Source organism: Oryctolagus cuniculus, chromosome 7, assembly GCF_964237555.1.
Source record: "Oryctolagus cuniculus chromosome 7, mOryCun1.1, whole genome shotgun sequence".
Lineage (NCBI taxonomy): Eukaryota > Metazoa > Chordata > Mammalia > Lagomorpha > Leporidae > Oryctolagus > Oryctolagus cuniculus.
The window spans coordinates 156,762,475-156,782,894 of NC_091438.1; the positions used below are offsets into that span (position 1 = coordinate 156,762,475).

The window sequence follows — 20,420 nt, forward strand, 5'->3', positions numbered from 1 at the left end:
GCTGGTGTCACTGGAAACGTTTATTAGGGTGGAGTGTGGCAGCTACGTGACAGGAAGCTGCCCCAGCTGCTGGGCTTGCTCGAGGCTAGAACGGGGACCTCACTGGCCCTGCCCACCACAGGCCGAGCTCCTGTCTGCAGGGGACCTCTGGCTGTCAGATGGGCACTGGCAGTCATCAGGGCCCGTGGTGGGCAGCGTCTCAGGCTGAGCCGTGGAGGGCGCCGGGTTCCTGGTCTTATAGCTGACGATGACGCTGCTGTTGGTGACGCGCGGCCCGTACCAGCCCGCCCAGAACTGCGTGTCCTTGCCTCCGTGTTGGAAGAAGACGTGGCGGACGCCGGGGGGGTAGTCCGAGAAGGTGTGGGAGACCTGGGTGTGGGCCGGGGGAGGCCAGGTCACCTGGGAGACACTGCTCAGGCGGGAGGCAGGGGCTCGGACCCGAGAGCAGCAGGCGTTCCGGGCCGGGAGAGGCAGGTGGGCCGCAGCAAGCAGCCGAGGTCTCACCTCTGTCCACGCGGCATCATTCCACTGATGGATGGTCACTGGCGGGGGCTCGAAGGAGGCCAAGACGATGTAGTCGGCAGAGGTCAGCTGGACCCGGAGGTGGTAGGAGCAGCCGGAGTCTGCCCTGGCGGCAAACCTGGGGAGGGCCGGCTTAGAGCTGCGCGCCAGGCCGCCAGGGCCTGTGCCGGGCATGGCGCAGGGGGCAGGCCCACACCCGGGCTCAGAGCTTCACTGCCCTGAGCTTGCTCCCTTCTGCTTGGTCCGGGAGGCCCAGCTGGCTTCAGCAGTGTCTCCCTGCTGGGCCTCAGTTACCCCAGCTGAGAAAAGCAGCAACTGTGGGGTGTTCCACGGAAGACATGATCTCAAAAGGCAAAGGCTATCTACAGAGACAGAGGCCCGCTCTGTGCAGGCTGCGTCCCCTGGACAAGGTGCACTGCGCTGGGGGGTTTAGTGGAAGGTTGGGGCGGCAGGGGACTGTTCTGTGTGGTGGTGGCTGGCCCAGTGCTGCGTACCCCTCAGGCCTCACCCCTCTGCCCTCAGCCTGGTGGTGCTGGGGCCTGGCTAGAACCGGATCCTGCCTCTGCCATGGGCAAGCCAGGGCCTTGTACAGAACTGGGGGAGCTGTGGGGTGGAGAGGGGACGGGGCCAGGGAGGCACCCAGGTGAGAAGGCCGCGCAGTTCCCCCCAGCCCCTCCCTGGGGCCGGTGTCCTCTGGTTCCAGGGCCTCCCGTGCAGCCTGTGGGCCACATCACACAGGGCTGGGGAGGCCGAGGGGTGCTGCTGGGATAGCAAGGGGGGGCACGCAGTGGGCACTTGTGGGTTCTCTCCCCCAGCCAGCAGGAGGCCAGGAGGGGAGGGGACAGGCAGCCCGGGCCCCACTCACCAGTCCCTGACTTCGATGTCGGGCCGCACCTTGTCCAGCAGCTCCTCCCAGTAGCCGTGGGCCTTGAGGTCCACCAGCTGGGACTTGAGGCACATGCTGGGGTCAGAGGGCAAGGCTTGTGTTCCGAGCTGGGACTGCACGGCCCCTCCTCGCCAGGCCCGGCAGCTCCCGGAGCCCGGGAGTGTCCCCTAAACGCTGCAGGCCCAGCGTGGCTGGTGCTGACCCACTTGTGCCTGGGCAGCACCTGGTACCACTCCAGAGGCCCTGTCTCAGGGCACCGAGGAGGGTGCACTGTGCACTTCCTGTCCAAGGTAGGGACACGTGTCGACACCCAGCATGGGCCCCGGGCCTCCTTGATCTCAATGCCTTGCAGGTCACCCAGCCACCGAGAAGCCGCCCAGAAGTGGGTGGGGCAGGAACCCCTCCCTGGCTGCCCAGAGGGGTGGAGTCTCACCTGTAGGAAGTAACAAAGTACTTCTTGACTGAGGGGTCGGGGAAGTTGGTCCCGTGCGCTCCAGGGCAGCTTTCCACCTGCCACTCGTCTCCTCCATTGGAGTCGATCTGCCAGGCCCTCAGCCCGTCTAGGGAAGACGGAGCCAGGTGGGAGTTTAAAGCCGCTCGGGCCAGGCTGTGCACGCCAAGGGGTCAACCAGCTTGTTCCTTCTCAGGGGTGCCTCGCTCGGGGCTCCCCTCCAGCCCACTCCCGGGCAGCGCCTGCTCCCGCCCTCCCTGCCTGAGTGACTTGGCCGGGACACAGGCCACCACCAGGGACCCTCTGCCAGCCCTTTCCTAACTTCCCGGTTGCTGTGGGGCTCTGGGAAAACCCAAGTTTCAGTCCTCAAAACGCCCGTGATGGCGCGTCTAACCCTGCCAGAGGCAGCCGCCTCCCTGGAGGGAGGCCCCGGCAGGGCCACAGCCAGCACCTCGGGGTCCAGGGAGTCGGGTCAGACGCCAGGTGCCCGGGGCAGGGGGTGGTGTCCTCCAGGCTGTGGATGGCAGGACCTCCGGCAGCAACGCTGCTTCTCTCCAAGGCCCTGAACCATCCATCACCCGGCCTCTTCCAAAGTAACTGCTTGGTTCTCCCATCAGGAGCCCACACCTGTTTCCTGGGTGCCTGGGGGTCCCCCGGTAGACTGGCCAGAGTCCCCAGGGGGAGAGCCCAGCAGGGCTGGGCTGGCCAGTGCTGGGGCCACGGCTCCCTGCGAGGCGAGGCGAGGCGAGGGAGGGGAGGGGAGGGGAGGGGCAGGCCGGCTCTGTGGGGCTGCGTGAGCTGAGCTGGAAGCTTGGCCGCGTTGGCCGCGGCTTCTCACGGGATCTGGGGCAGGCAGGGAGATCGAGTGTCCGGCCATTGTCTAAGGGGCCTCGGGTCGGAGGCAGTCCGGGGTCTCTGGGTCTAGAGTGCCCCATCTGTAAGCTGGAGCCCACACGAATTGGCCACCTTCTGGGACCGCAGTGAGGACAGAACGGGCATAGGAAAGGGGTTCTAGACAGAACGGGGCCCGTTCACCCCTGCTGTGGCCCTGGATCGCAATAAACGTGACATGCGAAGGGAGAACACCCTGGCAGAGAGCACATGACCGCGGCCACCCCCAGATCCTCACTTCTGTCATCTGTGCAATGGGCACAGGCCGTCCTGGGTGGGCAGTGAAGACCTGAGGGGCGGGCCTGACCCCGGGGAGGCTCAGGGGAGTTCAGGAGCTTGGGCTGAACGCGGGTCAGGTGGGTCTGCAGTGTCCACTCCACGAGCATGTGTGAGACGTGCCGTGTGACGGCGTCACAGCCCGTGGGGGGGGGGGCTAGATCCTCCAGATCCTGGAACTTGATGTTTGTAGCAGAGGGAAGGAGTAAGGTCACTGCAGGCCAGGGGCGCCCAGTGAGGGTGACGGCCCTGGTCTTCACACACGGGGTCGGGGCAGGCCCAGGCAGACCTGAGGCACACGGAGCTCGGGCAGCACTCCCCCGGCCACTGGCAATGCAGAGGCAGCTCTCCCCTCCCCCAAGCCCCCAGCCCACCTTCGGCGCACGGGTTGTCCAGCAGGTTCCTGTGGAGGCTGCGCAGGAAGTAGAAGACCTTCCAGTCGGCCACGGGCTGGTCCCAGGCCTCGGTGACGAAGCCCTCGCGCAGGCACTTGCGCTTCCAGAGGGTCGCCAGGTCGATGAGGTCGCGCCAGAGGCTGCAGACCGGGCGGCAGTGCAGCAGGAGCTGGCGGGCGGGCACGTGCGCGAACAGCTCCAGCAGGATGTGCTCGGGCAGCGCGTTGATGCTGACCGCCGCCATGGCCGGGCGGGCGGGGCCGCGCTGGCCTGTCGGGGGACCGCAGTCAGGAGCCCCGGCCAGGCAGGGGACCCTCCGATCCCCGGGCACCTGCCCTGTCCTGTCTCCTCTTCGTGAAAACGACACAGGAAGCCCTGGACACACGGAGGAGTTGCCCGTCACGCTGGGGAACCGGTTCCCCAAATTCACGCCTTTAGGGGAAGTAAACCCCGCCCACGACGCCTTACTCCTTACTCTTCAAGCCCGAGATTCCGTCTGGGGCTTGCTGTGCCGTTTTAATGCCGTGACTTCGTTGTTAGAACAGTCTCCGTTCCAGGGGTGGGGCTGGTTCCGCGAGGGTGGGCCGCCTTCCCCCCTGCAGCTTCTGGGAAACTCGCAGATGCCACGCCCTGGCCTCCAGGTGCAGCTCAGGCAAGAATCAGATCCCAGGAGACTGGAGGTCTCCAGCCCAGAAGATAAGGGTGGGCGCCCAGCTGGGGAAGGGGGGCAGTGTTCTCGCTCGGTGCAGACAAACCAAGCAGGACAATTGGGTGTTTGTGGAAAGTGCTGTGATGGGAAACAGAAAAACCCGGCGTGCCCACGTCTCCTATCTGTTTTGGACTGTAAGCCTGTCCTAAAGGTAATATGAACCTGGGTGGGGGTGGCGTAGAAGGCTAAGCCTCCACCTGCAGCGCCGCCGCCATCCCACATGGGCGCTGGTTCGGGACTCGGCTGCTCCACTCAGATCCAGCTCTCTGCTGTGGCTTGGGAAGGCAGTGGAAGGTGGCCCAAGTGCGTGGGCCCCTGCACAGCGTGGGAGGCCTGCATGGAAGTCCAGGCTGCTCCTCATTGGAGGAGTGAACCAACAGGTCGAAGACCCCCACCCCACCCATGCTCTGCCTTTCAGATTCTAAAAAACGGGCGACTTCTGTAAGCATTGTAGAGACCCCCAAGCCACTGGGCTCCAATCACCGGCGTCTAACACGCAGGAGCTTCCCTGGCTTTCTCTTTCACTTTCTGGGGTTCCTCACCACGGGGGCGGGTGGGGCGGCTCGGTGTGGGGGCGGGGCGGCGCCGAGGCCATCCCTGGGCACCTTGGGGAAAAGCCCAGGCCAGCCTCAAGGGGCTGCCTCACAGTTCCGGCTCCCCACGGGCCGGCGTCCCGTGCGGGCCGCGCGCCCCTGGCCCGGACCCCCTGCCCCGCCCCCGCCTTCCTACTGGGCCCATTTCTCGGAAGCGGCGCCTGAGGCTGGGGCCAGGCCCAGCGCCGGGAAGTCTCGTGACTCCTCTGGCCCGGCGGCTCCGCGACCAGGCCCCGAGTCGGAGTCAGGGCCCGACGGGGGCGCGGGACCCCCCAGGCGGCCCCGGAACCCCGGGCCTGGGTCCGTGCCCCTGGCCCCGGAACCCCGGACCCTCCCTCGCGCGCTGCCCCCGTCCACCCTCGCTGGGCGCCCTGCGGACCGGAGCTCTGGCCGGCCGGAGCCTGCGGCCTGCGCGGCGCGTCCGCCCCGCCCCGCCCCGCCCCGCGCCGCCCGCGTCACGCGCCGCCAGCTGCCCGCGTCGGGTCGGGCCGGCCGCCGGGAGCCTGTCTCCCCAGGCCCCACTCCCCGTCCCGGCGGCGGGCGGCGCGGCCGCTGGAGCTCACCTCCTCCCCGGGCTTCCTCCGCTCTGCCGGGGAAGCCGAGCAGCCCCGCCTCGCACCGCTTCCTCCCCGCCGAGAGAGGTGGGGCCAACTCTCCGCCCGGAGCCGCGGGCCTGCCCCGCAGGGCGAGCGCCCAGGCCTCCGCTGACTCAAAGGGTCACGCCTCTCTCTCAAGCACCTACTTCAGACAGTTCTCAAGGGTTGCGCAGGCTGTGCATTGCGCAAGGGGGCTGGGTCCTGGGGCGGCCACAGAGCCTGGGGGCGGGGGTGGCCCTACCCTGCCTGAGGCTCTCAGCTTGGGCACTCTTAAGCGGATTAAATTGGACGAGCACTGAGCACCTCCTGCGCCAGGCACCACCTAAATGCTCCGACTTCCTCCAGTGCCGGGAGGGGCACCCGAGCCCGCCAGGAGTAGCCACAGGATCCCCTCCCCCTCCTGCCCGTGGCAGGCGGCAGTCGCGGGGGAGGGGGCTGCCCGGTGGGATGTAGGCTCCGGCTCCTGTGTCCCCTGGACAGAAGACACCCCGGGCACCTCCTCCAGGCAGGCCGCCTGCGCCTGCGGGCTCCATCTTTCCACCCACAAGACACCCGGCACAGGTCGGCCTGGGAACTCCTTTTATTTGGCTTCATGCAGAGGGGGAGGTCGGAACACTGTCCTTGCAGCACAGGCGGGGGTGAGGGGTGGGGTGGGATCCTGTGAGCAGCAGTTCCAAGGGCATGGGGAGGGGGTACTTGGGGGTGGGTGGCACTCGGTGGTCCCTGAGAACCCCCCTCCCCACTCATCAGGGCGCACTCTCATCCAGGCTCCCCAAGTCGGGGCCCGATCCTGTCCCCCACCTGCCGGGGTCACCCTGTGCAGGATCCCTGGGTCTATGGGAGCGATGGCCCTGAGAGCCACGTGGCTTCCGGGGCTTGGCTGAGAGGGAGGACCCCCCAGCCCAGCCCGACCTGGGCCTCTGTGCCAAATCCCCTCTCTGAGCAGCAGGCAGGGGCAGAGAGCGGAGGGGTGGCAGCACAGGGCAGGGGGAGGGGCCGGCAGACCCCAGGGTCGCCACCCAGCACGTGCACGCTTGCCACAGGCTTGCCACACCTCTTGCCAGTCCCCACTCTCTGGCGGGGCCGGTAGACACACAGCTCTCTAGGTTGGCACCAGGCTCGGAGACCCACTCGCAGGGGAGCCTGGGAGAACGCCCTGCACCCCCTGAACTGCTCACCCCATCTCCTTGAGGGACCCACGTGGGCCCCTGCCACCATCCCAGTGGGGCCTTGGGGGAGGGCTGGCTCCACAGCTCGCGGAGTTGAAGGCAACTGGGGGCACACACGGAGGGGGCAGGGCGGCCGGCTTCCGCCTCCCCGCCCTGAGCCCAGCAATTTACCAGTCAGGGGTCGGTGGATGGGGGCGCGCGGGTGGTCAGGGCAGCGGGGGCCCGATGGTGATGCTGCTGTTGGTGACCCTCGGGCCGTACCAGCCGGCCCAGTAGTGAGTGTCCACACCACCGTGCTGAAACCAGATGTAGCGGACGCCGGGCGGGTAGTTGGAGAACGTGTGGGAGACCTGGGGGCGGGGCGGGCGGAGGGAGGGGAGAGGTCAGGGGGCTGACCCCGAGGGTGAACCTGCCTTCGGGGACAGGAGAGCCGGGAGGGGCTGAGTTCTTTAGGCTGGGCCAGGAGCCCACAGGATGGACTCATCCTAGCTCTGAGTCTGGCCAGACTGCTCCCCAACTCTGCACTCCCGTCTCATGTAAAAGGGAGCAAGATCCGGCCCCCGTGCGCACCACCAGGTTATCGACTGAAAGGTTCTGCGTGCTCCCGGAGGAGGTCCCGCACCTGCAGTGCTGGGGCCTGGCACTCACGGGGCGCCCAGTGGGCACCTGGGCTGCTGGCACCGGTACTGGGCAGAGCAGAGACCACGTACGGCACCGCGGGGAGTTCCGGTGCACATCGCTGGTCTCCATCAGGGGCCCTCTGCTTGTTTTTGTGGATAAAGTTTTACTGGCCAGCCACAGCCATTTGTCTACATACTGTCCAGAGCCGTGTAAAGTTTTATTGGAACACAGCCACATCCATTTGTTCACCCATTGTCTCAAAATGCTTTTGTGCCACAGCAGAGTTGGAGAGCTGCTTGTGACAGAGTTTGGCCTGCAAAGCCTAAAATATTTGAATGTGGCTTTTTGTTTAAAAAATTTATTTCTTTATTTGAAAGGCAGAGTTAGAGAGAGGGAGACACACAGACACACACAGAGAGATATCTTCTATCTGCAGGTTCACTCCCCAGATGGCTGCACTGGCCAGGGCTAGGCCAGGCTGAAGCCAGGAGCCAAACACTTGGAGGAACCCAAACACTTGGAGTCTGGTGTTTGGTGCAGGGATCCAAACACGTGGGCCGTCTCCCACTGTTTTCCCAGGTGCATTAGCAGGGAGTTGGATAACAAGTGGAGCAGCCGGGACTCAAACCAGTGCCTATTTGGGATGCTGGGGTTGCAGGCCATGGCGTTGCGTACAGCGTCACAGCACCAGCCCTCTATCTGGCCTTTTCAGAAAACATTTGGGGGCCACACTGTGGAATAGCAGGTAAAGCTGCTGCCTACAGTGCGGCATCCTATATGGACGCCGGTTCAAGACCTGGCTGCTCCACTTCCAATCCAGCTCTCTGCTATGGCCTGGAAAAGCAGTGGCAGTTGGCCCACGTGCTTGGGTTCCTGTACCCGCGTGGGAGACCTGGAAGAAGCTCCCAGCTCCTGGCTTCAGATCCTCCCAGCTCTGGCCACTGTGACCATTTGGGGAGTGGACCAGCGTATGGAAGACCTTTCTGCCTCTCCGTCTCTCTGTCTGTAACTCTACCTCTCAAATAAATACATCTTAAGGAAAAAAGGGGCTGGCGCCTTGGTGGCCAATTGGGGAGTGAACCACTGGATGGAAGACCTCTCTCTCTCTCTCTCTCTCTCTGTAACTTTTTCACATAAATAAACAAACAAATCTTTAAAAAGAAAAAGAAAACGCTGAGTGAAATCCAGGCAACAGGAAGTAATAAATGAGGTTAGTAACTGACAGTATAACCTGGTGGGCAGTTTCTGGACCTGGCTTTTCCAGTATCATTTCATTGACCTCTTTGAGAGCACTGAGACAGAAGCACTATTGTGCCCATTTTACAGATAAGGCAAGTCAAGTGCAGAGCAGTGGAGGCCAAAGCTTGGCTCTGAGCCCAGGCCTGCCTGCCTGCAGCCTCAGCCTTGGGTGGTCCGCCTCCCCCAGCCCCCAGCCCCAGGGCCACACACCTCCCTCCACTTGGCATCGCTCTTCTGCTGGATTGTCACGGGATCCGGCTGGAAGGTCCCCAGAGGGGCGTGTGCGGACGACAGGAGCTGAACGCACAGCTGGTACTTGGACCCACAGTCCGGTCTGGCTGCGAACCTACAGGAAGAGGGAGGGGCCATTAGGGCCTTGGATTTGGGGGGCAGGTGGGGGGAGGGCGCCTGAGGAGCAGGCCTCCGCCCCATGTACTCACCAGTCCTTGACCTCGATGTCCGGCCGTGTGGTGTCCATCAGCTCCTCCCAATACCCTTCGGCCTTGAGGTCCACCACCTGGGACTTGAGACAGGTGCTGGGAGCGGGGGGGAGGGGCTGGGGCTTACCACTGGGGTCCTGGAGGGCCAGGACAGCCCATCCCTGGGGCAGGCGACCCCAGGGTGAAGTGACTCGGCCCCCGCCCCCCAGGCCCCCGGATCTTACTAATAAGAAGTCACGAAGTATTTCTTGACCTGGTCATTGGGGAACTCCTTCCTCTGGTCTTTGGACAGGTCCTCCACCTTCCACTCGTCACCCCCATTCACGTCCAGGCTCCAGAACTCAAACCCCTCTGGCGGGAAGGTAGAGTTCACACTGGAGAGAAGCCCCCTGTGGCCACCTTCTCCCAGACGCCCCTTCCTTCCCGTTCCCAGCCCTGGTCTCACAGCTGGAGGGGTGCATGCCGCACGTCAACTGTGCCCACCTCACAGCGGGTGTCCCCGTCCCTGGCACAGGCGAGTGATTTCCACGGGAACCCCAGGACTCAGGGCGCTGGGACCCCAGACCCCTCTGTAGACTGCTCCCAACCCCACCGCTCCTGGCTGTGGCTTCCTGTAAGCTGTTGTCAGGAGCGGTGGCCGGGAAACTCTCTAGGCTAAAATATTTTGGGCTTGATGGGCTGCGCACTGTTTGTATCGTGGCTTTGTTATTATTATTTTTTTAATAACGCTTTAAAATGTAAAGAACGGTCTTGTCTCCCTGGGTAGATTTGCCTTGTGGACCGTGGTTTGCCAAACACTGGACCAGAACCCCTGGGCGGGGGGTGGAGTCAAGTGAGACAGAAAGTTCCAGACATCACCGTGCTCCGGAGCTTGGCCAGGTCACGGAGAACAACACTCCCTTCCCATCTGAGTGTCCATCGGACAGCTGGCAAAGCACCAAGGGAAGAGGGGCTCCAGGTGACCGGGTCCCTCATTCTACCACAACCAAAACCCCCGTCCACCTCTGGGGCGGTCCCAGGGGTCTGGGAACGAGGCTAACTAAGCGTGGCTCTGTGTTCCCAGTCTTGTGTCTGGGGCACCGTGAGTCCCAACTGGCCAACTGCCTCTTTCCTAGGAGAGTCCACTGGGGAGATCTAAGAAACACCACCCGTGGCTTCTGTCTGCCCAGCTAAACAATGGGTGCAGGAACTGAACCCGCTTCTAAATATTACTGGGAGGGGTTGATGTGCTGGCCCCTGAGTCACGCCCCTGCTTGGGGCGTCCCGTATCAGAGGGCTGATTCAAGCCCCGGCTGCTCTGCTTCCGAGCCAGCTCCTGCTAACGCTCCTGGGAAAACAGAAGATGGCTCAGGTCCTCGGGCCCTGTCTCCCAAGTGCGAGTTTGCGGGTCCTGGGCTCCTGGCCCCAGCTCAGCCCAGAACTGGCTGTTGCAGCCACAGGGGAATGGACCAGCGGATGGACGATCTCTGTCGCTTTGCCTTTCTTTTACAGCATGAAAGGAGTTAGAGCACCCACAAAGCCCGGGGCTGCTGGGAAGCGCTGGCGAGGCGAGCTGGTGTCACGGTACCAGCGCCTGCTAGAGCCCCCCCCCACCCCGCACCCCACCTTCGGCGCACGGGTTGTGCAGCAGGTTCCTGTGGAGGCTGCGCAGGAAGTAGAAGATCTTCCAGTCGGCCACGGGCTGGTCCCAGGCCTCGGTGACGAAGCCCTCGCGCAGGCACTTGCGCTTCCAGAGGGTCGCCAGGTCGATGAGGTCGCGCCAGAGGCTGCAGACCGGGCGGCAGTGCAGCAGGAGCTGGCGGGCGGGCACGTGCGCGAACAGCTCCAGCAGGATGTGCTCGGGCAGCGCGTTGATGCTGACCGCCGCCATGGCCGGGCGTCAGGGCGGCCCCCCGGGGCTGTCGAAAAGCTGGCTTCAGACCGGGCCTCTCCCCAGGACCAGGTGGGGGTGGGAGCCCCCATCCCCACGCTGCCACTGACGGCACCAGGAGTCACCTTGCTCAAGCCTCTGTGAGCGGGGCCAGGACCACTCCTTCCATGCAGGGGCCAGGGGGTGCTCCAGGGAGCCAGGCTCCACGGTGCTCAGTGCAAGCTGAACCTGGTGTTCTCGCTGCGCCTCCCCATGGCCGCTAAGGAGGCCCAGGGAGCCAAAGGAGCTGTCCACGGTCCCACCGACGGGCAGCCGGGCAAGGAGGCTGGGTCCTCCCGGATTCCAGGGCCAGCCGCCTTTAGAAGGGGGATAACACCACAGGTTTCATCATCGTCTCCCCCATCCTCAAAAAGCTCGGAGAGGGGGCAGTGGGGGGATAATGATCACTGTCCTCCACGGACTCCAAAGGTTCAGAGGCCACAAAGCACAGGTTTCCGCGTCGCTAGGCCTGGCCAGAGGGTGGGGGACGGGGGAGGCTGGCCCTTTCTGTCTCCTCACCTCCGGGCGCCTGCGGCCTCCCATTCCCACCCTGTGACTTTAAAATGCCCCTCACGGTCGGGGCTCCGACCCCCGCGCGTCGAGGGCGACCCCAACCCCCTGGTCCCCGTCCGCGCCACCTGGCGAAGCCCGCTCAGCGCAGCCGCTACCAGCCCCGCGGCCCTGGCTTGCTCTGCGCCAAACCTCCCTCCTTGCCCCGCCAGGCCCCCGCAGGGCCGCGACCCCGCCCCGGCGCGCCCCGCACCACCTCCGGCCAGGTCACCTGCGCTCAGCGGCCGCTGCGCAATCTCGCTGGGCAGCGGCGGAACAGACTGACCGCCTGGGCCTCGGAGCGGTGGATGCGGGCCCGGACCCGCCCCCACCGCCTGCCACTCTCCGCCGCCAACCCCGCCCCCGCCGCGAGCCCCGCCCATGCCGCCAGCTCCGCCCCTGCCTCCAGCCTCACTCCGCCGCCAGCTCCGCCCCGCCGCGAGGCCCCGCCCCTTCTCCACCGCCAACCCCGCCCCCGCCGTGCTCCGCGCCTGGCAGAGCCTGGACGCACCCCCACCGCGGCGTAGGAAAATTACCTGGGGTGGGTACCGGAAGGAGCCTTCTACCCCTGCAAACTCCGCTGGAGGCCCGCGCCCCGCACCCTCCGCATGACCCAGACTCTCCCTGCCCCCCTCGCCTCTTCTCCCAGCGCCCCAAATCTCCCCTCCCCCCATTAAACAACACACCGACTCCTGACCTTTCTCGGCCTCCCGGGTCCGCGGAGGACTCCGTAGCCCCAGGCCTCGGTGCGACCGCGGGGACTGCGGGGCGGCGGGGCGCGGGGCCAGAGGCGGGGAGGGGCGGGGCAGGGGCCTTTAAGAGGCGCGGCCGCCGGGAGCTCCCGGGACTCGCGCAGCGTCCGACTCGCCGCCGCGGGACTCGCGACCGCCCTCCGCAGCGATGGACGGAGACGGTGACCCAGGTAGCCGCCTGGGGCCCCCTCGCTCCGGCCCGGCAGGGGCAATGGGCAGGCGAGGGGCTCCTCGGAAAGCGAGGGTCCCCGCGGTGCCGCAAACTTTCCCGCAAGCATCGCCCCGGACTCGGTCTGAAGGGAGCTCCGGCCTCTTGGTCTGGCGCGAGGCGTTGAGGGGCCGCAGGCAGAGAGAGGAGCTCCCCCACCCCGCCCTGCAGCCTCGGAGGGTCTGTCGGGCTGGGGGCTGCCAGTGTGCCCTTCCAGCTCCGGGTGTGAGCTGCCTGAGGCCCCGATCCACCCATCGCAGCCCTCCTCGGGGGAGGGGGCTACCTTTCACCTGGGGGCGGGAGGATGCCCAGTGGGCAGCAGGCCAGCACTGAGGGCAGATTCGGAGGCAGCTCTGGGCGGGTGGCCGGTGCTCAGGGCCCTCTGGGACTGCCCAGTCATCTTCTCTGGCACCAAAGACCCCCTTCCCATCCCTCCACCCACTGCTGGGCCCCGGAGCTGGTTGCCTGCTGACTCAGGACAGGAGAGAGGCCTGCCTGTAGGTTGCTCACCAGGCCCAGAGGCTGGGGCTCGGGGTGAGACAGACTGAACACCACTCCGGTAGCCAAGCCCCCGCCCCCTTCCCAGGCCGTGGCACTCTCGCCATAGCCCTTGCAGGGTCCCAGCTGTGGCTCCTGCTTGTCCCCAGGGCCCAGGCCAGGTGGCCTTGGAGGCAGCTTCCAGGGCCAGATAACTTTCCAGTGGTGACAATGTGGGGAGTTGTGTGCAAGAGAGAGGGGGTGGGGGCCGTAATCGGATCCAGGCCTGGAGCGCCAGGCCCCGGGGCCAGGAGAGGGGACTGGGCGAGGCGCGCCTTTCCACTGAGCATCAGGTGTCTGCGAGGGCCAGGGCAGGGCCAGGGGGGAGTGAGAGGTGAGGACGCTGGGCCCAGCTCCCCAGGGAGCTGTGGGTGGCAGGATGGGCAGGCGCCATCCTCTCTGCCTCCCCTGGACCTGGAGTCTCTGGGCCCCAGCTTATCTTAGCCAAAAGGGCAGGGTAGACCCCGTCTCCCCCCACATCGTAAACCTGTGGTCAAAAACTGGTGCGTAGCCGGCGCCGCGGCTCACTAGGCTAATCCTCCGCCTAGCGGCGCCGGCACACCGGGTTCTAGTCCCGGTCGGGGCGCCGGATTCTGTCCCGGTTGCCCCTCTTCCAGGCCAGCCCTCTGCTGTGGCCAGGGAGTGCAGTGGAGGATGGCCCAAGTGCTTGGGCCCTGCACCCCATGGGAGACCAGGAAAAGCACCTGGCTCCTGGCTCCTGCCATCGGATCGGCGCGGTGCGCCGGCCACAGCGTGCCAGCCGCAGCGGCCATTGGAGGGTGAACCAACGGCAAAGGAAGACCTTTCTCTCTGTCTCTCTCTCTCACTGTCCACTCTGCCTGTCAAAAAAACAAAAACAAAAACAAAAACAAAAACAAAAACAAAAAAAAACAACTGGTGCGAAGGCAGGATAGCGGATAGCATTGTGTTCCGGGAAGCTGGCAAGGACTTGCGTGTGTGCTGGGCTCTCCCTGTGTGGGGGGCATGTGTGGGGGGGTGCAGCCCTGGTTAAGGGCCAGCAGGTGCCCTCCTGCAACAGCCAGCCTCGAGTCCAGGCCCTGCCACCGGTCCCCTGCCCCGGGGCCTGGTCTTTTCCCAGCAGCACCCAGCCCCCGGGAGCGCCCCATCCTGGGTCTGAGAGCTGTGGCCTCCCGTCACTCAGCGGCCCCATGTCCTCACTGGCTCACCTCTTCCAGGATGCCAGACTCCTGCTGTCTGCTTACTTCAGGTCTCCATGGCCAGGCCAGGCCAGAGGGGACCCAGGAGGTGTCCAGCCTGTGCGGCGACATCCGTCCAGGGGCCCCTGCCCTTCTGCACGGAGTCCGAACCTGAGCCCTGGGTGAAGGGCCGGGCAGTGATGACCCTGTCTTGTAGATGGGGCCGCTGCGGGCCAGAGGTGGGACAACGGGAGGGGGAGAAACTGCTTTCTTCTGCGTCCGGTGCATCTCCCTGTTAGTACAAACACGGCTCACGCAGCAGCGGCTGGCTGGGCACAGCTGGGTCTCTGGATCCTGTTCTCCCTTCCCTGGGGCCTCGGATCCTGTCCCCAGCCCTGAATACTAGCAGCGTGGTCTCCAGGTCACTTTTTTCTTTTTTAAAGATTCATTTATTTTATTTGAAAGTTAGAGATACACAGAGAGAGAAGGAGAGGCAGAGAGAGGGAGAGAGAGAGAGAGAGAGAGTCTTCCATCCGCTGGTTCACTCCCCAAATGGCTGCGATGGCTGGAGCTGTGCCGATCTGAAGCCAGGAGCCAGGAGCTTCCTCCAGGTCTCCCACACAGGTGCAGGGGCCCAAGGACTTGGGCCATCTTCTGCTGCTGCTTTCCCAGGCCACAGCAGAGAGCTGGATGGGAAGTGGAGCAGCCAGGACTCAAACTGGCGTCCATATGGGATGCCGGCACTGAAGGTGGCAGCCTTACCCACTGCGCCACAGCGCCGGCCCCTCCAGGTCGCTTTTTCTACAAGCCCCAGCCTTTTCATCTGTCTCCAAATCAGCAACGTGCTTTGCTGAGCCTGTGCTGGTTGATGGTGTCTCTGGGGCCAGACTGGGTTCAAATCCAGGCTACCCACACCGATTGGCCAGTGACCCTGGGCTGTTTCCCCGCTCCATGCCTCAGTCTCATCACTGAAATGGGGACAGCTATAGAAGCAACCTGGAAGACACAGCGGGAGGATTTAAGGAGGAAAGAAAGTTGAAATGCTTAGAGCAAGGCGTGACATTTGCCCGGTGCCCAGTGAGCGTGGGCTCCTGAAGGTGCCCCAGTGGGCGGCCAGGTGCCAGTCACCAGGCACAGTCTGGTCCAGAGAAGGGCTTTTGTCAAACTGTCCCATCCCAGGGCGAAAACCAGGAGGCAGGAGTTCCAGTGCTGTAGGATGGCCCGATGGCTGTGTTCAGTGCCCAAGGTGAGGGGAGCAGGGGTCTGCGCGGAATACTCCGGGGATAGGAGGCTTCCTGCCGAAGGCTTGGGGCAGCCCTACACACTGCTGTCATTGTTGATGGCACCTGCTCAGGTAGGGGCGGACGGGCCCTGCAGGGAGACAGTCTCTGCTACGCTCTTCAACTCCCGGTCTCTTGCGGTTGTGGCCTCAGACAGGGGACAGTGCGGGAGTCACAGCCTCCCCCTCCCCCTCCCCGCAGAGAGCATGGGCCAGCCAGAAGAGGCAAGCCCAGAGGAGCAGCCGGAGGAGGCGGGCGCCGAGGCGGGAGCCGACGAGGAGCGGCCCGAGGAGGAGGAGGAGGAGCAGGAGGACGCGGAGGCGGCGGCGTACCTGGCCGAGCTGCCCGAGCCGCTGCTGCTGCGGGTGCTGGCCGCGCTGCCGGCCGCCGAGCTGGTGCAGGCCTGCCGCCTGGTGTGCCAGCGCTGGCGGGAGCTGGTGGACGGCGCCCCGCTGTGGCTGCTCAAGTGTCAGCAGGAGGGGCTGGTGGCCGGGGACGGCGCCGGCGACGAGCGCGACCACTGGCAGCAGTTCTACTTCTTGAGCAAGCGTCGGCGCAACCTGCTGCGCAACCCGTGCGGCGAGGGTGAGCGGCCGGCGCTGCGTGGGCCCCCACACCCGGGGGGAGGCGGGCGCCGGGCGCCGGGCGCAGCGCTCACTGCGGAGCAGCCCCTCCCCGGGCACCTGCTTCCCGGGGCGGGGGTGAGGGTGGGGGCTCTGCCCATGGGCTCCCACCCTCAGGGAGCCAGGGCCGGCCGGAAAGTGCCCGCCGTTCCAACACCCCCGGCCACAGTGGCGGGGCTGCGGGGGCCGACGCGGGGCCGTCTGTTCCCCGCAGAGGACTTGGAGGGCTGGTGCGACGTGGAGCACGGTGGGGACGGCTGGAGGGTGGAGGACCTGCCCGGGGACAGCGGGGCGGAATTCACGCACGATGAGAGCGTCCGGAAGTACTTCGCCTCCTCCTTCGAGTAAGGACCAGGGGAGCGGGCGTGCGCGCGCGCGTGCGCGTGGGGCTGGGGGCGTCCGCCGCGTGCTGATTCCGGCTCTCCCAGGTGGTGTCGCAAAGCGCAGGTCGTTGACCTGCAGGCGGAGGGCTACTGGGAGGAGCTGCTGGACACGACCCAGCCGGCCATCGTGGTGAAGGACTGGTGAGAGGCGTGTGTGTGTTCGCGTGTGTGCGTGTGCGTGCATACATGTGTGTGTGTGCGTGTGCATTTATGCATGTTCTAAACGTTTAAATCCGTCGGCACTCCAAATAAAACGTGTCTCTGGGTTGGATCCTCCTTCGACCTTGGGTCTGGCCAACCCCGGGGCTTAGTCCTTGCCCGCGGACATTGGGTCAGCCTCGCTGGCCTCGGTCTCCACGTCTGGGAAATGGGGCGCCGGTAGCAAGCCCCGCAGGGCTGAGCTGGCTCCCGCTGGGGCAGGTACTCGGGCCGCAGGGACGCGGGCTGCCTGTACGAGCTCACGGTGACGCTGCTGTCCGAGCACGAGGACGTGCTGGCCGAGTTCAACAGCGGGCAGGTGGCGGTGGCCCCAGACAGCGACGACGCGGGCTGGATCGAGGTGAGCCCCGAGTGGGCGGCGCTGGGCGGGCCCGGGCTCCGGCAGCGGGGGCGCGTGGCGGGGCGCCCTGAGCGCTTCTCCTTCCGCCCCGCCCGCAGATCTCGCACACCTTCACCGACTACGGGCCCGGCGTGCGCTTCGTCCGCTTCGAGCACGGGGGCCAGGACTCTGTCTACTGGAAGGGCTGGTTCGGGGCCCGAGTGACCAACAGCGGCGTGTGGGTGGAGCCCTGAGGGACCCCCCTGCCTCCCCCGACTTAGTAGCATCCCTGCCCTCCGCGCCCCCCCCCGCACCCCCCCCCTCCTCGCCCACGCCCAGCCCGGGGGGTCTGCAGGTGGCCGCCTCCACGGCGGGAGGCGGGTGAGGGCTGGGCCTGGGCGGGCTGCTGAATCCCTTCGCTAGCACGGAGCCTGACGCCCAGTGGGCGCCCAATAAATACGGTTTGTCCCAGGAAGGACCGAGTGAGTGGACGGATGAATGAATGCCCCCCCCCCCATAGCCTTCGCAGTCTCCTGAGCACCCACCCCACCCCCGCGCGCCCGGGGTTGGAAAAATACTTGGGGAGGCTCCAGCTGCTCCGGTTTCCAGGGGCCGCGGGGCCAGTGTGGAGCCAGCCGGGCCTGGCCGGCAGTGCTGGACAAAGACTGGATTGTGAGGCCAAGGAGGAGTCAGCTGGGTCTGGCGCCTGCAGAACACCCAAGCCGCCCAGAGGCCAGAACAGGGTGTGGGGGCGGGGCTGCCCCAGGCCCCTCTCCCAGGCCTGGCTGCCCACCCCCTGTCCTTTCTGAAGACAGGACTGTGATGCCCAGGGCTGGGTGGGCATGGGGTCCTTGCTGGGGTCAGGGGCTCCCTCTCCGGTTCATGACACTTCCTACTGTCCACCCCCCCACACCCACACCTGGTTTTGCGTGGGGCACATCCGAGCATCTGCTCCCCTTGGTCGGTGTCCAAGCCCTGCCCGGAGGTGGTGCCCCGCTCGGGCTGGAGGAGGGGAGGCGAGTGGGTGCTCCCTGCCCCCACCGCCAGGGCCCCTCCCAGGGGGCGGGCGGAGGTCCTGGAGGTCCGCCCTCTGGCTTGGTTCCCCCCAGGCTTGGCAGGCACCTGGCAGCACCTCAGCAGGTGCAAGCTGAGGCACCCTCCCTCCTTCCTGGCTTCATTCATTCACTCCCTAATCCCAGGCCGGGTCCCGCAGGCGAGGAAGCCCTGTCCCGGGAGGATCGGTAGCCTGGCCAGACCGGGGACAGGAGACTGCGGGCAGAGGTAAACCAACTGTCCAGGGGCTCCAGTCTAATGGTGGAGGCCCAGGCCCTGCTCTGGGGCATCCTGTCTGACAGGGGAGCCAAAACCTCCACCTTCGGGAGCTCCCAGCCTAGAGGAGGAGGCAGAGCCGCTGTCCCAGGGGCCCCAGAGGGGAAGGCGCAGTTACACCCTCCTGAGCTGCCAGCCAGACGAGGGAGGCAGTGCGTGCCCCCGGGGCCCGGCTTGTTGAGCAGTGAAGGCCGCGGTGCACCCCTGTGGACCCCGCATCCGAGGAGTCACAGGGGGCGAGCGGGCAGGGGTGGCTGTGGGGCGCTGAGGTGGGCAGAGGCAGGAAGTGGATGCGGGGCCAGGACGGGGCTGGGCACTGTGGGAGCAGACGTCGGGGTGGGTGTGGGAGGGGCTACAGGTGGTGGGGAGCACCCCTAAGCTTGGGGTGCCCAGGGGACATTTGGTACAGGGGCCTACGGGGGTTCTGGGGCTCTGGCTGGAGATACAGGTAGGAGTTTCCATGTGCGTGGTCAGCGACCAAAGCCAGGAACACCAGGTAGCTGGGAGCGAGTGTGGAGCGAGGCGGGAGAGGGCAGACTGTGGGGGCCGAGCTTCAAGAAAGGCGAGGAGGCCTGGGGGCCCCTCCAGCCCTGGCTGCTCTCCCAGGCAGGAGCCGGAGCCTGAGCTGGGTTCTCCCTCGCGCACTCGCCAGGGCTCAGGGCCACAGGGGAGCCCCCGGGGCCGGATCATGGGGTGCCCCAGGCCTGCTGTTGTGGAGGGGCTGTCCCTGGAGCTTGGTTCAGGGGCCGAGACAGCTGCTGAGCCAGGCGGGCCTGTGAGGCCGTCCTGGCACCCTGTGGTCCCCTGGGGACTGCCCCAGGGCAGAGGGCATGGTCATCCTCTTACATACAAGGAGACTGGGGGCAAAGGACACTGAATACACACACACACACACACACACACACACACACACACACCCCTCTCTCTGCTGACCAGCAGGGGGCGCCCAAGGGCCCGCTCTGAACAGTGGGGCGCGGTGGCAGCCACAGAGGAGGCCTGGTAGGTCCCCTAAGCTCCTTTCTAACTCACTGACACTTCTTCAGCTCCTACTGTGAGTCAGGGGTGGGAGACAAGGCCTGCTGGCGTGCACAGTCTAGAAGGAGAAACACACAAGCAAGTAAACGAACAGTCATCCAAGCGCCCGTGAGTCCCGGCTGCTCCGCTTCCGGTCCAGCTCCCTGCTCATGCGCCTGGGGAGCAGCAGGTGATGGCCCAAGTGCTTGGGCCCCTCACCCACGTGGGAGACCTAGATGAAGATCCTGGCTCCTGGTTTTGGCCTGGCCCAGCCCTGGCTGTTGCAGCCATGTGGGGAGTGAACCAACAGATGGAAGATCTGTCTCTCTCACACACACATGCATTTCAAATAAATAAATAAATCTGTAAAAAGTGAACAGGATAGGGGCTGGCGTTGTGGTGTAGCAGGTAAAACTGTCTCCTGCGATGCTGGCGTCCTATATAGGCTCCAGTTTGAGTCCCGGCTGCTCCACTTCCTACCCAGCTCCCTGCTAATGCGCCTGGGAAAGCAGCAGAATATGGTCCAAGTGCTTGGGCCCCTGCACCCACGTGGGAGACCCAGAGTAAGCTCTGATCTCCTGGCTTCAGCCTGGCTCAGCCCTGGCTGTTGGAGCCATTTGGGGAGTGAACCTGCAGACGGAAGATCTCTCTGTCTCTCCCTCTCTCTTTCTAACTCTGCCTTTCAAATAAATAAATCTCTAAATGAACAAGATAGTTGTCAACATGACGTAGCACTTAATCTACATTTCATTCGCTACTGTACAAGTATAAAGGATAAATCAAAGGGTATTTGTTATCCTCATCACCTTATGAAGTGGGAACTACTATTCCATCTTTACAGTTGAGAAAATGGAGGCACAGAGAGGGCGAACAATTTGCCTGAGACCACACAGCCAAGGGTCAGAACCAAGACTCTGTTCAGCCATGAGGCCCTTGTCTATAGTGTAGTAAATGAGAGAGAGAAGGGGAGGGATAGAGAGGGGGGACAGAGAGACAGAGAGAGAGAGCGCGTGCCCCACTTGGTCACGGTGGCTGCGCGGGCTTCTCTAAGGCAGTGGCGTTTGAACGCTGGGGAGCGACCAGACGTGTCGGTTTCCGGGGAAAGCACTGCAGGAGCTGCAAGGGCAAAGGCCCTGGGGGTGGGAACGAGCTTACTTCCCAGATCAGAAGCATCCAGCATGGCTGGAAGTGACGTAACCTGAGCTTGGAGCTGCAGGCAGCAGCCCCGAGAGTTGCTGTGGTCCTACTGTGTGCTCGGCCCTTTGACCAGAGACGACGTGGAGGCGACGGCGATGACAGCAGGTGTCGGCCGAGCACCTGCCGGATCCTGTGCCGGGAGCTCCTTCGGCCTGC

General features: G+C 65.0%; 3 protein-coding genes across 18 annotated transcripts; 1 reads left to right on the top strand and 2 right to left on the bottom strand.

Annotated features, from left to right (window-relative positions):
• Positions 1–2: 2 nt before the first annotated feature.
• Positions 3–5,499, bottom strand: LOC100351389 (F-box only protein 6). 12 transcript variants are annotated; one of them, XM_070079277.1, is made up of 7 exons: positions 5,287–5,499; positions 3,897–4,135; positions 3,401–3,691; positions 1,842–1,968; positions 1,388–1,483; positions 505–640; positions 3–369 (listed from the first exon to the last, which is right to left on the bottom strand). In XM_070079277.1, exons 3-7 carry the CDS (start codon positions 3,663–3,665, stop codon positions 100–102), a joined length of 894 nt encoding a protein of 297 aa, XP_069935378.1. In that variant the 5' UTR covers positions 3,666–3,691; positions 3,897–4,135; positions 5,287–5,499; the 3' UTR covers positions 3–99. The 12 variants fall into 12 exon arrangements, with proteins under 12 accessions (XP_069935378.1, XP_069935379.1, XP_051690332.2 ...); XM_070079278.1 differs by having other exon boundaries at positions 3,890–4,135; XM_051834372.2 differs by having other exon boundaries at positions 3,897–4,208.
• Positions 5,500–5,884: 385 nt separating this feature from the next.
• LOC127487752 (F-box only protein 44) lies at positions 5,885–12,061 on the bottom strand. Of its 5 annotated transcripts, none has more exons than XM_051834375.2 (7): positions 11,944–12,061; positions 10,784–11,014; positions 10,394–10,686; positions 9,042–9,139; positions 8,789–8,884; positions 8,559–8,694; positions 5,885–6,838 (listed from the first exon to the last, which is right to left on the bottom strand). In XM_051834375.2, the coding sequence occupies exons 3-7, from the start codon at positions 10,656–10,658 to the stop codon at positions 6,663–6,665; spliced, it is 771 nt and encodes a 256-aa protein (XP_051690335.2). In that variant the 5' UTR covers positions 10,659–10,686; positions 10,784–11,014; positions 11,944–12,061; the 3' UTR covers positions 5,885–6,662. The 5 variants fall into 5 exon arrangements, with proteins under 5 accessions (XP_051690335.2, XP_069935382.1, XP_069935384.1 ...); XM_070079281.1 differs by lacking the exon at positions 11,944–12,061 and adding an exon at positions 11,479–11,607; XM_070079283.1 differs by lacking the exon at positions 11,944–12,061 and adding an exon at positions 11,479–11,607 and having other exon boundaries at positions 9,013–9,139.
• A 41-nt stretch (positions 12,062–12,102) lies between these two features.
• FBXO2 (F-box protein 2) lies at positions 12,103–17,199 on the top strand. The gene is made up of 6 exons (XM_051834368.2): positions 12,103–12,168; positions 15,382–15,765; positions 16,018–16,147; positions 16,232–16,327; positions 16,607–16,745; positions 16,844–17,199. Exons 1-6 carry the CDS (start codon positions 12,147–12,149, stop codon positions 16,976–16,978), a joined length of 906 nt encoding a protein of 301 aa, XP_051690328.1. The 5' UTR covers positions 12,103–12,146; the 3' UTR covers positions 16,979–17,199.
• Positions 17,200–20,420: the final 3,221 nt, after the last annotated feature.

Bases quoted from the DNA above. Each gene is read 5' to 3' on its own strand.
- FBXO2 (XM_051834368.2), top strand. From the start codon at position 12,147: ATGGACGGAGACGGTGACCCAG. The intron at 16,148-16,231 runs GTAAGGACCAGG...CGGCTCTCCCAG, and splicing joins TACTTCGCCTCCTCCTTCGA to GTGGTGTCGCAAAGCGCAGG. The intron at 16,328-16,606 runs GTGAGAGGCGTG...CCGCTGGGGCAG, and splicing joins GCCATCGTGGTGAAGGACTG to GTACTCGGGCCGCAGGGACG.
- LOC100351389 (XM_070079279.1), bottom strand. From the start codon at position 3,665: ATGGCGGCGGTCAGCATCAACGCGCTGCCCGAGCACATCCTGCTGGAG. The intron at 641-1,387 runs GTGAGTGGGGCC...GGCCCTCCCCAG, and splicing joins GACATCGAAGTCAGGGACTG to GTTTGCCGCCAGGGCAGACT. The intron at 370-504 runs GTGAGACCTCGG...GCCCACACCCAG, and splicing joins ATGATGCCGCGTGGACAGAG to GTCTCCCACACCTTCTCGGA.
- LOC127487752 (XM_051834375.2), bottom strand. From the start codon at position 10,658: ATGGCGGCGGTCAGCATCAACGCGCTGCCCGAGCACATCCTGCTGGAG. The intron at 9,140-10,393 runs GTGGGGTGCGGG...CCTTCCCGCCAG, and splicing joins GCACAACCCGTGCGCCGAAG to AGGGGTTTGAGTTCTGGAGC. The intron at 8,695-8,788 runs GTGAGTACATGG...CTCTTCCTGTAG, and splicing joins GACATCGAGGTCAAGGACTG to GTTCGCAGCCAGACCGGACT.